This window comes from Antrostomus carolinensis, unplaced genomic scaffold, assembly GCF_000700745.2.
Source record: "Antrostomus carolinensis isolate BGI_N321 unplaced genomic scaffold, ASM70074v2 scaffold41734, whole genome shotgun sequence".
Classification (NCBI taxonomy): Eukaryota; Metazoa; Chordata; class Aves; order Caprimulgiformes; family Caprimulgidae; genus Antrostomus; species Antrostomus carolinensis.
In genome coordinates, this window is record NW_010310846.1 from 1 (window position 1) to 15,302 (window position 15,302).

At 50.5% G+C, this 15,302-nt stretch overlaps 1 protein-coding gene across 1 annotated transcript; it reads left to right on the plus strand.

Moving 5' to 3' along the window:
* The first annotated feature begins 4,429 nt into the window (after window positions 1-4,429).
* On the plus strand, window positions 4,430-10,951 carry WNT8B (Wnt family member 8B). The gene is made up of 5 exons (XM_010166546.1): window positions 4,430-4,480; window positions 5,779-5,917; window positions 7,485-7,610; window positions 9,814-9,956; window positions 10,394-10,951. Exons 1-5 carry the CDS (start codon window positions 4,466-4,468, stop codon window positions 10,949-10,951), a joined length of 981 nt encoding a protein of 326 aa, XP_010164848.1. The 5' UTR covers window positions 4,430-4,465.
* The last annotated feature ends 4,351 nt before the right edge of the window (window positions 10,952-15,302 follow it).

Here is a 15,302-nt window from a genome sequence, read left to right on the forward strand (position 1 = left end):
ATATATATATATATATGGCCACTTCCCTTCTCTGAGTGTGGATTAGATTCTGCCATGTCAGCTAGGTTGAATGGTCAGCGTGTTTCTAGATCAGCAAAATGACAGGGTTGCATTTAGGAACTAAAAACCAAATAAATACAACAAAATAGAGATAAATTAAGAGGGGGAAAAAAAAAGTAACACTCCAAATGTTAATGAGTTGCTTGCTGGTCTCATATCCTGTGAGAATAATGTAAAAAACTCTAATGCAGCAGCTTGTTTCTAAATGGTTTTTTGGGGTTTTTTTTGTATTTCAGCTATGGGATTGACTCTAGTTTCCAGTGCCACTGGTTTTCTAACAACTTGGTGGAGTTTGTACTTGAGAACAAAATTCAGATCCAAAATTAAAAGTATCTATTTTCCATATTTACAATAATGACAGTAAAGATCTAAATACAGCTTTATAATTTCCTAAAGAGCAGAACCAGCAGTGCAGTAGAATGAGTGGGTGATAAGGTATCAAACAAATACTTTAATGGTAGATTTAATAAGGCTCTTGAGGCATATGAAAGTGAGGAGTGAGGTGCTGTTATTGGTTAAAGTTGTAACTGAGCAGAAATTATCAGAGGCTTGTTAGTATTTGATATGTGTAAAACATAATGGGACAGCTGCCTGGCAGGGTTATTTGCTTTCAGGTTCAATAAAACTATGATAGAGAGCTCCTGCTATAGATAGTCATTAGCTTTGAGATAATTTCCTAATATTGGATGCAATGAAAATCACTTGCCCTAGATTTGCTTTTTACCTGGATGCTCAGAGTTGCAGCAAGGGAAGCAGTGTGTCCTGCCCAGGGCCCTGCGTGGGCTGGGGAGGGGGCTGAAGAACTCGGTGGGACTCCTCTCTCTCTCTCCCTGCTGATGTCTGTCTCTGCTCCACTTCTGTCCATGTAATGCTGTCCTGGAGTTTGAAGGTGAAGGGAAAAGGGTTTAGACAGCTAGAAACCCTGCAAGCTTTCTTGGAGAAGAGAAATAATTTTAAGTGTTTTGAGGGTGGTGAGACACTGGTTGCCCAGAGAAGCTGTGGATACTTCTCCCTGGAAGTGTTCAAGGCCAGGTTGGATGAGGCTTTGAGCAACCTCGTCTAGTGGAAGGGTTCCCTGCTCATGGCAGGGGGGTTGGAACTAGATGATCTTTAAGGTCCCTTCCAACCCAAACCATTCTATGATTCTATGATTTCACGCGTGTGATTTCAAAAAGTTTAGATCAGTGTGGTGACACCAAAGTCATGGGAATTGAGCTGGTTTACACCCATTGTGGTTGCAGCTAGCTAGTTAGTTTAGGATTACATTCTGCTTTCCTTTAGAGTGGTATGGTTGTATGGGAAATTAGTAGAAAGAAAGAAAGAAAGAAAGAAAGAAAGAAAGAAAGAAAGAAAGAAAGAGAGAAAGAAAGAGAAAGATCACACTACAGAGACAAAAATTAAAAGAGATTAATTTTCACAGTGATTCCTATTTGCAGCACAGAGACGACTCTAGTGGCATTGTCAATATTGCATTGCATCCATGGAACAAGTGGCTTAATTACTCTCTGGCCTTGCTGGAGACTATATCCAGAATAGAGATGGATGCATTTTTCTTAGCTAGATCATACAAGCAAAGACAAAGTGCACCAGATTTTGCCTCCATTGTTATCTTTCCCTCCCTCCCTCTCAGCATCAATAAGAAAAATCTCAGCTGGCCTCCAGCCGTATCACAGTCCCATCTCTCCGTCTCCTGAATCCATTTGCAGCTGCAAGAGTTAATTGTGGGGGGTCACGTATACCAGTTTAGATGAATCCTTTACTTGCCTAAGTCCTACAAACCCGCCCAGCAGCATGCCTGCCTGTTGATCAGAGAGCTCAGGGAAAATTCCTTCTATCTCTCTGACTTAATAAAAATGTTTAGAATATCCTGCTGGGAAATTGCTACTGTACCATTTGCTCAGCTGCAGATGGGGAATTGGCATATCCTGAACTTGGCCTTTTTGTGAACCTTGAGGTTTATCCTGGGAGGAACAGATCCTCTGCTTCAATGCAGTTATGTCAATTGACACCTGCTAACAGGCTGGTCTGCTGTAAACCTTGAACTTGTGGATTACTGTCTGCCTCCTAAAGGCACCCTTGTAACTGTTCAGATGTTCCTAATCCAAGATGAGGCCAGCAAGGGCTTGAAGCAAACCCTTCCTGCACACTGTGAATTTGTCTTTTCCTACCGAGGTGGGAAGCACTGCAGATGAATGTATGTGTTGTGGCCACAAAAGCAAGAGAGGACTTGGAATTCTCTAGATCTCGCCTACATAGGGGCATTTTACCAGAGTTTCTCACAGCTGCTACTGGCACCATCCTGAGTGTGGTCCCCATAGCAAAGTGCTTAAGGGCAAGGCAAAGGGCAGGAGGGAAACCAGATGGAAAAATGACTTGTTCGTGCTGTTACCCAGTTGCATTAGGGTGGGGACCCACGGAGCTTACACAGTCTTGAAAAGCCCCAGGTTCATGGCCCTGTGTGATTCAGGTCACCCGATGCTCTAATCACTCGGCTACAGATGCCTTCTCTCCGAGTCCCAGGAAATATTTAATTAGCTGTACAATGCAGAAGCAGCTCCCAAAGGAAAATTCCTCTGCAAAACCGCCATCGGCTTCATGCTAAAGTACCCATGGGGGCTGGAGAGCAGCTGGGTCTGAATCCTGGGTCTGGAACAAAGGGAAAGTATCTCCTGCTCTTGCAGTGCCCTGGCACAGCACTCTCCCTCCCATTTTGGCCCAGGGGAATCCTTTCCAGCAGAAGATTCACCAACATAGACACTTTTCCACAAAAAAAAGAAAAAAAAAAAAAAGAAAAAAAGGTTAGGCTTGCTGAAGTGAAACTTTGCAAACTAGTTCTCTCAACTTTTTCTAAATTGTGAGTAATAGCAAAGACCAGGCTTTTTGAGGTTTTGACCAAGCTATACCCTGTCTGCCCCCGTGTCCACAGCAGGGCTGCAGCACGGCTACACTTTGTCCTCCAGCCTGGGACGCAGTGTCTGCTTTTGCCTGCACTTGAGCCCACCCTGGGATGCCCCCACACTCTCTGTGCTGGATCTGTAGCACAACAGGACGGTGCCTTTCTCTCCCTTACCAGGGATATCTCTGGCTCCAGACAAGATTGCTTGAAAACACACAGGGAGAAAAAGCCACACCCAAACCTGCACCTTTCTCCCCCACATCCAGCCAAGGTCCACCCAGCTACTGGGATTTTCAGGGAATGGAGAGGAGCTAGAAAAGCAGCAAGTATCACTGCACGCCTGATAGCCCAGCTGCAGAGTAGAGCATGCAGCTCTGCTGATGGGACAGTGTGGGTTAAGACTAGCTGAAAAGGAGAGGTGTCCTCCACTGGGAGATGACCAGCATTTGAAGTAGGAACATCATCTCAAGAGGAAGCTGAAGAGCCTAGTGTCTCCCAGTGCATGCTCTAGCTTTTGCCCTATCACTCACTCATTGCAAGGTCTCAATCCACTCATGCCACCTTTCTGGCCTCAGTGTCCTCTTCCATACAAGAGGTAGGAGTTACTGATCTGAAGAACAAAGAGGGAGATCATGAGACTCCCAGAGCAGAAGCCTGCAATTTAAGATTACTAAAACAGACTCTGGCATTTTCAGTAGAACATTATACCATGAATGGTGCCAGAATTAAATGTTTCACAGAAATACTTGCAAATAGGCACCTTTGGAAACTGTTCATCTCAATTTTTCATTTTTCAGTTGGAAAACACCAGAAAGTTTAATTTTGGCTAGGACCACCTCACTCACACCCCCCTCTTCCCCATACAGTGCCCAGCAGGATGGGAAGAACAAGTGTGTTTGTGCTCAGCCATCACCCTAACATGACCAAAAGGAGAGCGTGGACAGCCAGAGCTGGGACAGCAGGGAAAGAAGGGACCATGATCTGAGGGGATGCTGCCAGGACACACACTGTGAAGGAGGAGTGGTGTGACCTCCTCCTTCCCTGGTATGGTCCTGTGGGGAGAGCAGTGCTGGCACACAGCTCGTCCCCTGGGGCTGCGGGACAAACTGGGGTGCTCTGGGGCCGGGAGCAACACTAGCCTGAGTTAAGCTGAGCAGCAGCTTGGTAAGGCAAAAAGCAAGGCTGAGAGCACAGGAAAGCCCCACAAAAATAGGGGATTGGTATGAAGGGCAGCTCTGTGGAAGAAAGCAAAAGGAGGGAGTAGTGAGGCTTGGTGCAGCCTGGTTGAGGGAGTGGGGTGAGGGAGATGGAGAAGGCACCATCCTGGCTTGCAGGGAGCAGTGAGTGGAGACAGAGGGAGAGACCAAAGGTGCCTGCAGCCAGGAGACAGGCAGGCTGCAGTGGGCGAGAGGAGAGGCCTGGGATGCCTGGCATTCCCCAGACCCCACCACCATCACCCCCTCCCTGCTGACACTGTCTCTGTCTTCCAGGTCAGTGAATAATTTCCTGATGACGGGCCCCAAGGTAAGAGAAATCCCTTTGATCTCTGTCCCTGATTCCACTAAACCCAGGAAGGGAGGGAGGGGCTCCCCCTGCCCATTCCTCTCCATCCAGCCTTGCCTTGGCCACAGCTCCCCTCACCCCCAGGTTTCATACAATAAAGAAAGGAGGACCAGGAACGGCCTGCGATGATCTGCAGCTCCTTGGGCTGCATCAGCCCTAAGCAAAGCTGTCCTGGGGTCCTTTTAAGCTGCTTGGGGCCAGATTCTGGAGATGTGTCTATAGGCACCAGTGGCATGGGCTGCCGGGCATCTCACCCATCATCTGTTGCTTCCTGATGATCAGGTTAGCACCAGGACCTGCATTCATCCAAGGGCACTTTCTATAGGCCCTGCAAAATATCCTTCCCCAAGGAGCACAGCTGGAATTGCCAGGACCTTGTTCAGTGTTTTTGACCCCCTTTTTTTTCCCTTAGCCAGGACCAGCTGTAAAATTCACCCAATTTTGTTCCTGGCTATTCCCTAGGAACACCCCAAGCTCTTCAAGCTCTTGCTACAGTTCTTAATGTTGTGGTGGAGCTACCTTGCCCCAAAGCACTGGCTGTCCCCTGGGGCTGTGGTAAAGGAGGAGGCAGGCTGGGGCACCTGCTGGCCTGGACCTCCCTGGTCTCTGAGGAGACGGCACTGCTCCTCTCACACTGGAGAGATAAAGGGTTCCCCATCACAAGGACTGGCTGGCACATCTCCTAATGTGGCTAACAGCCAAAAGCTCTCCTTGGCTGCCTCCCCCTTGGAGGCTCAGGCTCTGAACCAGCACCGCAGAAAATACATTCTCTTCTGCTGCTGGCAAGCGCCGCTCCCCAGGGGAGCCAAGCCGGAGGGACTTCCTCAGCTCTGTACATCTTGTCTCTGTAAGATGGCATGCAAATTCTTTTCAGTTGAATGCCAGACTCTTGGGGAGCCTGGGGCCATGTTCTCCCTGGTGTTTTGCACCGCGCTTCTCCATCTAGAGCCTGGGAGCAGCAGGACCCACGATGTGCAGTGCAGGGCAGGAAAGCTACACCTGCATCAGCCCCATGGCTGTGTGGGAAGCAGCTGGGGCTACACCAGCTTTGCACTTCCTGCAATGGGAATGAAGGCTGCTGAGTGGCTCTTCTGGGCCCTGGGAGCAGCCTGGGGACGTTCCCAGCCCATTGCCCACGAAGCTTACCCTGCTCGCTGGCCAACTCCTCCTGATTCAGTTCTGCAAACTAATGCCTAGTGCTGGGGGGCTGAAGCAGGGAACACACCGTGCCCCCTCCTGACCTGCTGCTCTGATCCTAGGCCTACCTCATCTACTCTAGCAGCGTGGCGGCCGGGGCACAGAGTGGCATCGAGGAGTGCAAGTTCCAGTTCGCCTGGGACCGCTGGAACTGCCCCGAGAGGGCACTGCAGCTCTCCAGCCACAGCGGGCTGCGCAGCGGTAAGGAAAGCATTGGATACCACTACTGGCACCCCCTCACTACAGGTTAGAGCCCGTGGGACCCCCCTCTCTTCCCAAGTGACTCCTTTTCTTCTCTATCCCCACCTGGGAAGTCTCTCTCAAACAGAGGGATCTTTCCACCAGGTCCCTTCACCCATCAGCTCTCAGACACATGCTGGGATCCAGCTTCAAGATAAGGCAGCCTTGCAAACACCAACATCACCCCCAGACTTGCCAAGCCCTAGCTGGCACAGGACAGGAGTGCCCCACCAACCCCCACACAACTGGCTCCCCACAAGGATACATCACCACAACCCATGGCACAGGCTGCTGGACATGTCATGTCCCAGAGGGGCTGAGAACCAACATGGGTTGGTGGGATGGCAAGCAGGGGGATGTGGCTAAACAGAGCAGGAAAGAGTTCATCAGTGTCTGTGCTCTGGCCAAGAAGCAGGAGAAAAGTCTTTCCACAGCTTCCAGATGTCAGAGTCACCTTGGGCAGAAATCCAGCACCCATGAGCTGTGCCACTGCAGGGTGTGGAGTTGTGGTCATTGTCACTGTGTCCCATTCCTCACCGGGATGGCAAGCAGGGGGATATGGCTAAACAGAGCAGGAAAGAGTTCATCAGTGTCTGTGCTCTGGCCAAGAAGCAGGAGAAAAGTCTTTCCACAGCTTCCAGATGTCAGAGTCACCTTGGGCAGAAATCCAGCACCCATGAGCTGTGCCACTGCAGGGTGTGGAGTTGTGGTCATTGTCACTGTGTCCCATTCCTCACCTGTTTGCAGGTGCCAGGAAATGTTTCAGTGCATATCTGGTCCTCTAGACCCATGTACATTGCTGGGCTGAGCCTACACCTGCCCTGTACAGGCAGGAATTGTGTATGGGGGAGACCCTCAGGCCTCTGGTGGGTCTGGCAGCAGATGAGGGACCAGGGCCCCAGGCAGGGGTGGACAGAGGTTGCAAAGTGGAGCCTTGAGGAGGCAGCTGCAGCACAAAGTAACACTAGGACTGGGAGCCAGTCCCTGAGTGGTTTCCATCAAGTTCATCTGCTCAGATCCAGACCTTGCTGGTATTAAATGAAAGCCAAAGGCTCAGTGAAGTCAGTTGATGATCACCATGCTCATCCTGGTGGGGAGGTATGGACACTACCCTGAGCCCTAGACAGTGTCCAACAGAATGGAAGGCTTGAGGGTGCTGTGGGGAATGAGCTCTTTGATCCTTGGGGAAGGCCCCTCCCCTCCAGGGTGTTAGACATGGGGGACGTTTGGCTGTCTGCACTGTATCCCCGCTGGTGAGCTCCCACAAGGATATCCAAGTGCTAAACTCAACCACACCCTTGGGAATGGCACGAGCCAGTCTGGATTGAATTTGGGAGCTTCTGTCTTCATGCAGTTCAAGCCAAGACTAAGCTAATCCAACATGTAGGGCATCCTCTCCACCCCACAAAGCCCTGCCCATTGCAGATCTCCTCCTACCCAGTCTCCTGCATTGCAGGAGTAATTTCTGACACTGGTGTCTCTGTGAAATCTTTAGCCCATCTGCTCTTCTTGTATTCCCACTTGACAGCAAACAGAGAAACCGCTTTTGTCCATGCCATCAGCTCTGCGGGGGTCATGTACACGCTGACCCGGAACTGCAGCCTGGGGGATTTTGACAACTGTGGCTGTGACGACTCCCGCAACGGACAGCTGGGTAAGCAGAGATGAGCTGCTGTCCCTCTCATGTTCCAGGTGGCAGGAGAAAGCTCTTCTCCTCTCCTCCACTGAAGCCTACAGAAACAATTCCTCCTCCTGGTCCCAGCACCTGGAAATAATACCCAGAGCAAAGCTTTGCCTGTCTCAAACCAAAGTAGCTCTGTGGAAGCTCATGAGGCCACCTCCAATTTACACCAGCTGAGGCCAAGCCCTTTATGTTTTCCATTACTTTCTAAATGAGCAGGAAATTAGGAAAGGGCTGCAGTTTCCCTGGTTCAAATGAAGAACAACTCAGTGTAAGCTGCGGGAGGGAATGACTTTATTGTATGGGCAGAGGAGAGGATCTGATGCAGTGTCTCTAAATGGCAGGTCTGGTTAGAGCAGCGCTGATCAGGGACCTCGGGGCTCCCTGGGTGTGCAGGACCCAGGTGGCCCCAGAGCAGAGTTACCAGGAGGAAAAGCAGGGAGGCACCTATAGATCCCACCACCATGGCGGGCACATGAGAACACAACCAGAAGAACCACTGTGGCAGTACATAGACTTCACCCCATCCCCATCACAGCTAGGCACCCTTGGGGGGGAACCTCAGGCTGCACTGCTCTAGCTCTCCAGAAGCTAGAAGTTTTCTCTCACAGAAAACATTGACATTTCAGTCTTTTGTTTTGAATGGAAAGAAGTTGCATTTCAAATTACCAAAATCTTTTAAAAGCCTTTCCCCACCCAGCCGCACTGGGCAGTTGGTGTGCATCAGTTTATTACAAACTCCTCTGGACTATTCAATATTTAGTAATTTTCTTTATTGGCTAATGGTTTTTAAAACAGATACTGCTTCTTAGGTGTCTGAGGCATGGCATAGGCCATGTCTGGAAGAGCAAGGCTTTGGGGCAATGATACACCAAATTTTATCTTCTCTGGAAAACTGAGTTAGTCATGCTACACTTCTTTTCCCCAAAACATATCTGTTTTCATGAAAATTTTCCACTGTGAACTTAAAACCTTGGAAGGCAAAGGAAATATGTGGGGTTGTCTAAAACAGTGTGATTCAATTCTAAATGCCATTGCACTGAATCCAAGTTGGTGAGGGGTTTCCATTCTCCCTTTGGTCCCAGCTCTTGCTTTGGACTTCATCATCTGCTGCAAGTACCCACTTCCCATGAGACACCCCACACCTTTCCCTGGAAGAGGGGACCAAAATGCTCTAGGGAACTCTGGGCAAGGGCCAGGTCTTTCAGGAAGAAAAGAGGTATGAGACCATTAAACCACAACTCCCGAGATGTATCACTAAGGCAGTCTAAAGTCAAAATGTTCCAGATTCCAAATCTTCATAAAAAATTTGGCATTTTTCTCTAGGAAGAAAAGAAGCAAACTGCATGACACGTTTCCAGTCAGTCGAGCTAAGTTATCAAGCTCCCATGTGGTTAGAAAAAGTACCCTCCACATCTTGCTGTGCAGTTTCCCAGTTCTGTCCTGACTCCTTTGTTTCTTTACGATAACTGGAAAATCAGACCCTTCTGAGATGCTCAACATCAGCCTGGGATTCTGGGCGTACCAAAAAAGAGGGCCTCCTCAATACATGTGGGCCAGGCTTGGGTCGTTTCCCAGCAGAGGGGAATCTCTTCCCTCTGACCAGGGTGCCTCCACCAGTTTGCTGATCCATGCCAGCAAGATGTTGTCCCTGCAAGTCAGACCAAACCAGTTCAAGTCAGGGTTTAAAGGAAGGTGATTAAGACCCAAAGCGTCATCTATATGTGGAGTCTCCTTCTCTGGAGACATTCAAGACCTGCCTGGACGCCTTCCTGTGTGATCTCATTTAGGTTCCTGCTCCGGCAGGGGGATTGGACTAGATGATCTTTCAAGGTCCCTTCCAATCCCCAACATTCTGTGATTCTGTGATTGCTAATGCAAGAGAATGAACAGCTTCTGAATCCTGCTCTATAGAGAGCCTGGAAATCCCTGGGTTTGTCACATGGGACATACTCCTTCACTGCCTGCATGAGCCACTTATTACCCAGGTCTCAGTACAAAAGGCATGAGCCCAAGGGGAGGGAATCCGGGAATATCATGAGGCAAAAGGCTGGATTTGCCCCACAGACTCCATTCCCTCCCATCACTTCTGAAACCCTTTCTTGTCCCCAGAGCCACAAGCCAGGCAGGTGAGGGGCTGGTTCCCTGGCAGTGCATATCTTATCTCCTTTCCTAGGGGGACAAGGCTGGCTGTGGGGAGGCTGCAGCGATAATGTGGGCTTTGGGGAAGCCATTTCCAAGCAGTTTGTGGATGCCCTGGAGACTGGACAAGATGCCAGAGCTGCTATGAACCTGCATAACAACGAGGCGGGTAGAAAGGTAAGCCCCTCTCTCCCTGCAGATCTGACAGCGCATACCCGATTGGCTCTGGCTCTTCACCGTGGAGAGTCGTGACTTGCTCCAGCTAAAAGCACGTACTCAGAAGAAACAATTACCCTGCCAAGGAAAAGGGGATGGCAGTGGTACTGATGTGATGGGTGATGTTTGCTCTAAGGTAGCAAACCTTCTGTGATTACACTGTTAACGTCTTCCTGCTGTCCTCTTTCTCCCAGTTCAAGTAGGGGAGTACCTTGGAGAAGTAAATTGGCAAGCTTTAAGTCAACCACCCCTGGGTGCACCCTACCAACCACCCTACTGCGCAGGGAAGGTCGATGGCAAACCCCCCCAAGGCCTGGAGGCATGTTTCTCCATGCACTGCAGCATAGAAATGACCTCTCTGGGCTTTTTCCTGAATCCCTTCTCTCTCCTCCCCGTAGGCCGTGAAAGGGACCATGAAGCGGACTTGCAAATGCCATGGTGTGTCAGGGAGCTGCACCACCCAGACCTGCTGGCTGCAGCTGCCCGAGTTTCGGGAGGTGGGCACTTACCTCAAGGAGAGGTACCACAAAGCCCTGAAGGTGGACTTGCTGCAGGGGGCAGGGAACAGTGCTGCCAGCCGGGGTGCCATCGCTGAGACCTTCAGCTCCATCTCCAAGAAGGAGCTGGTCCATTTAGAAGACTCTCCTGACTACTGCTTGGAGAACAAGACGCTGGGGCTGCTGGGCACGGAGGGCAGGGAGTGCCTGAAGAGGGGCAAGGCGCTCAGCAAGTGGGAGAAGCGGAGCTGCCGGCGGCTGTGCGGGGGCTGCGGGCTAGCCGTGGAGGAGAGGCGAGCCGAGATGGTGTCCAGCTGCAACTGCAAGTTCCACTGGTGCTGTGCCGTGCGGTGCGAGCAGTGCCGCAAACGGGTCACCAAATACTTCTGTGTTCGCAAGGAGAAGCGGGAGCGGAGCGGGGGTGGTGGCGCCAGCCGCAAGCTCAAGAGAAAGCTCTAACTTGCCTCTGCTCTTTCATAGTCCTGTCTGCCCCTGTCCTCTCCTGCCCTCCCCATCTCCCCAGCAGCCCCTGGCACCATTTCCCTTTGGCTTAGTTTTGTCTCATTTCCAGTGCCACCTCACTGGGGCTTGGGCAGGGCAAAAGAACACTCATAAGCTCCTGGGTCTTGGCCATCCAGGCCATTTCCCATCAGTGCAGTGGGTGATGGCTTCTGGGAAGACCTTCAAGTGTTGACAAAACAAGATGAGGTTGGGTCCCTTCACTCTATCCGGTCACTATGGTTTTATCGCTGAAATCACAGGTGGTCTCAGTGGCTCATGCTCTTTTGAGCTTGTCTGTTCCCCCAGAAAGCATCTGATCTGGGCTTTTGAGCAGGTGAGATCAACACTCAGGAAAGCACGAGGAAGCCGAGATGGCACCACCAGAGTTGGGGTACTCAGAGTGGTAATCTCTAAAACAGAAGAGGCTTCTAGTACCCTAAAAAAAATAGAGGCATTAAAATAAAATTTTTTATTAAGCGCTGCACTATGAGGGAATAGGAAAGGTGTGCAACTCATTCCTGCAGTAAGCCAGCCTCCAGGAGGCCCACAGCATCACTTCTCACCCTTTGACAGCTTTGCTGAGCTCCCCAGTGCTTTATTTGGCATTTGAGATGACAGCAGCAAGACTGAAGCTGCTGCTTGAGCTGTCCATTAAACAGCTGGCCAAAAGAGGAGTCCCATCACTTGCTTTTCACATGCTTTCTCTGTATCTTCTAAGCCTCCAGGTTTAGTCTCCCTTTTCACCCCAGCATCCCTGCCAAAGCCCTTGATTGATGCCGCAAAGATGCCCTCACACTTCTCCAGTCCCTCTTTCCTCCCAAATCTCTCCCAGAGAGGAGCCAGCTGAGCCCATTCCCAACCTCCTGGTGTACTTGCTGAGCACTCTTACCCTGTCAGCTAACTAAATACTTCCTCCTAGTCTGAGAAAATAATGTCAGTTACTATTTAATGGTGTTGTAAATAGGGAAGTGAAGCACTTTGAAGTTTAATTTATTGCACAGTTACTGTGATGTATACGTAACAGTTTTTCCTCTACTGCTTATTGTATATATTCTATAAGCGAAGCAAACAGCAGGAAGATCTGGTTGACACATCTCTGTTCCCTTAGCATGGCTGGGGTAGGGAGGGAAGAAGCTGTCAGCTGCAGGACTGGGGAAGCTCACTGCACCATCACAGTGATCTGCCCTGGGCTGTGAGGTTATCGTCTGCTGTTTGAAGTGTCCTTTAGCCAGAGGAAAAGCCAGCAGAGCCAAGTTACTGGCCATTAGACCTGCGTTGTAGCCAATATTTGTAAACCAATAGCCAATACAATAAATCAGTAGCCAAGTGCTTGCAAAATGCTGTTGTGTCTCAGTAGCTGGGTGGGGTTTTTTTCATCAAATTGCATGTGTGGATGTATGTAGTTACAGTTCTGGAGACCAAAATCCAGCCACTTACCCATCTGTTGAGCATAAGAAGGGTTGACCAGTTCCCTCCATGCAGCGCCACCATGGTCTGGGCCAGGCAGGGAAAGAACCTGCCCTCTCCTTGAGCTTGTCTGAGGTTGCATCCAACTACAATGCTGCTGCCAGGGGGAAGGGGGTGGGAGGAGAGCAAACAGGGTCCCAGTTGCCCATTTCAGAGACAATATATTAATATAGACTCAGCAGTCTGTGTGTCTCTCTTAGTTATCAAATACCCCCTCGATCCCAGGACTACTTCACTGGGGGTGGGAATTTGGACCTACGGCAAACTGGGGTCTCACCAGAGCAAAAGCATTCCCATCAAGCAACAATCTGTCCCTTCAAAAAATTGCAAGAAACAACCTTGGCCCATTCTCAGGGAAAGCTGAAACACTTCCACTTCACACAGAAACCACCAGCTGTTTGTGCAAAGGTTCTTATTAACACAGTGACCCTGCCCTCAGTCTCCCTTGCATCTCCACCAGCAGTTCCTCCATCTCCCTGCAGTGGGGATGCATCCTCGGGCAGGAAAGCAAAGAGGTGATGAGAGGCTCTCACGCAGCAGTGAAAGCTCCAGCGTGAGCTGTTTTGAAGGCAACCGCAAGGCAAAGAAGACAGCTTCTACCCTCTCCTTGTTGCTCTGTTCCCCCCATTCCACAGACATTTCCACAGGAAATGTGAGAAAAGGAGAAGGTGTGGAAGCTGTTTCCCATTTCCTCCCCAGCACATGGCAGGCTGTGCTACCCTGTCTCTCCCCTGCTGACACTATTGCCCCACACGGGTGGTGGCACAGCCCAGGATGTGCCCGCCAGGCACAGTGACGCCGGCTGGTGAAGGGGACACGTGGGGAGCATTACAAGTGGGGGCCCCACCACCACATGCCTCTTTCTCTGGGAGAAAACGGCGACACCACAGCTGCAAAATGTGCTGACCTCAGCAGCGGGTCAGGGCCCGGAGGGGTCCCCCCTCCCTGGCACAGGGAGCCCTCAGCGGTAAAGGCACTGCTGCCATTGTGCGGCGGGATTGGATGCTTCCATGTATTCATTTCGGTTTAATGAAGGCGCATTCCTCAGAGGAGAAATATTTACATTCAGCTTCCCAGGTGGTCACCTTCGCCCAGATGACACACAAACAGGCAGCCCCCTGCTCCCTTTTCCAATCCAAACCTCTTTAGAGGGCTCAGGGAGGAGGGGAGCAGAGGGAGGGGGGCTACAGGGGGAGCAGAATAGAGAAAGGAACAAAATGCTAATAAATCAGCCAGCCAGCCCTTTTCCCCTCCCCTCTGTGGAGTCAATGGAAAGTGTCATTTCACATGCTAATCCCCCTCCGCTCTCTTCACAACACCTTTTCCGAAAAGTGTTTGGGAAAAGTCCTTGTGGCCCGCTTACAGCTCCCTGCCGCTTCGGATTCCTTCTTGTCTAAGGCCTTGGCCCCCGTGTGGGTCTCTCCCTCCAGCAGGGCTCCTTACAAAAAACATCTCAACAAAGACTTTGGAGTTCATCAGCCTCCCACTGAAATTCACAGCTGCTGAACAAACTAATCCCCTCTCTTGGCCTTTCTTCCTTTCAATGGGTTCTTGGCTTCAAAGACACTTTGGGAAAGGACTTTGTGGGGACTCACACTGCTCCCTCAATAGAAGTTAGTGCAAGCATTATCTTCAGAGCAAGTGGCTTTACAAACAAATACTGCCTAACAATCTCTGCCCCTCCAGCTCCCCCAAACACACACAAGCCTAGCCTGCAGACATGATGTTATCCACAACAGGATTAGAGCTCTGTTCTCTGTGCCCAGGGATCCTTTCCTACCACCCTTCCCAATTCTTTGTCAGCCCAAAGGCCTTCTCACCCAACAGAACATGCTCTCTCTGAGGAGCAGCACAGGGATGCTGCAGGAGCATGTGCCCACATGGGAGGAGGACACACCAAGCAGCCGCTGTCTGTAGACCAGAAGCTGTACCAGTGAGCAGAGACAGTGCTGTAAAGAGAGGAGCGCTTTCCAGCGGGGCTTGCAAGGACATGTTGCATCACAGCCACAGAGACAGGGCTTCTGCCATGAACCTCCCAAAGACCCTCGAGTGGGTCACCTCAGTTTCCCCTGCCCGGCTTCCCTACCAAGAGTTTTAGGGGTGGTGCTTGCTCAGGTGAACCTGAAGCAGAACTGAGCAACAGTGGGACAAAGGGGCAAGCAGGAAGGACTCGCAGCAAAGGCAGGATAAATAGCCAGTCTCTGCATGAGTCCATGGGCAGCGGAAGCAATGCACGCTGGAGGGAACACTAGAGTCAAATGCATCTGAGAAATACATGGGAAATCCATGCTTATTTCTCAGTAGTAAAAGTGGCATGAATCAAAGAAAGAGAGGTGCTGAACTGCACAGGGTACTACAACTGGATCCTTCCTAAGAAATACCAGGCTTGTTAAAAGATCTCACAAAGCTAGAACTTTCCTTATATACTGGTTAAGCAAAAGTATGCCTCCAGGGCTACCTGCTCACTTGTTCAGCATCAGGAGTCTTAACACAAGTGCTGCCTTTGAAAATCAGCTTGTATCTCCCTGATGGAGGACAGCTGGGAGGCCAGACTGGTTGCTAACTGCTCTCAGACTGGGCTGCAAAAGCAGCTTACACTTGGTATTTGCCTCTGCCAGCAGCAGAACTAACAAACACTGGTTTTCCCTGAATGTGTGCGTCCATAGTACCCCAGAACCTTCATAAACCCTGGTCCCTTTCCAGCAATGGCCTTTCAAATCTTCCCCATCCAAACCATCTTTCTCAACCTTTACTTCCTCCCAAGTCCCCCAGCCACAAGCCAGTTTATGCAGCCTTCACTATTCCAGTGTTTTGTGTGCGCTGACTGGCTGACCTGTACGTA

Excerpts from the sequence above, each read along its gene's own strand:
- WNT8B (XM_010166546.1), top strand. Across the intron at positions 5,918-7,484 it reads CCACAGCGGGCTGCGCAGCG|CAAACAGAGAAACCGCTTTT; the intron begins GTAAGGAAAGCA and ends CCCACTTGACAG. Across the intron at positions 9,957-10,393 it reads ACAACGAGGCGGGTAGAAAG|GCCGTGAAAGGGACCATGAA; the intron begins GTAAGCCCCTCT and ends TCCTCCCCGTAG.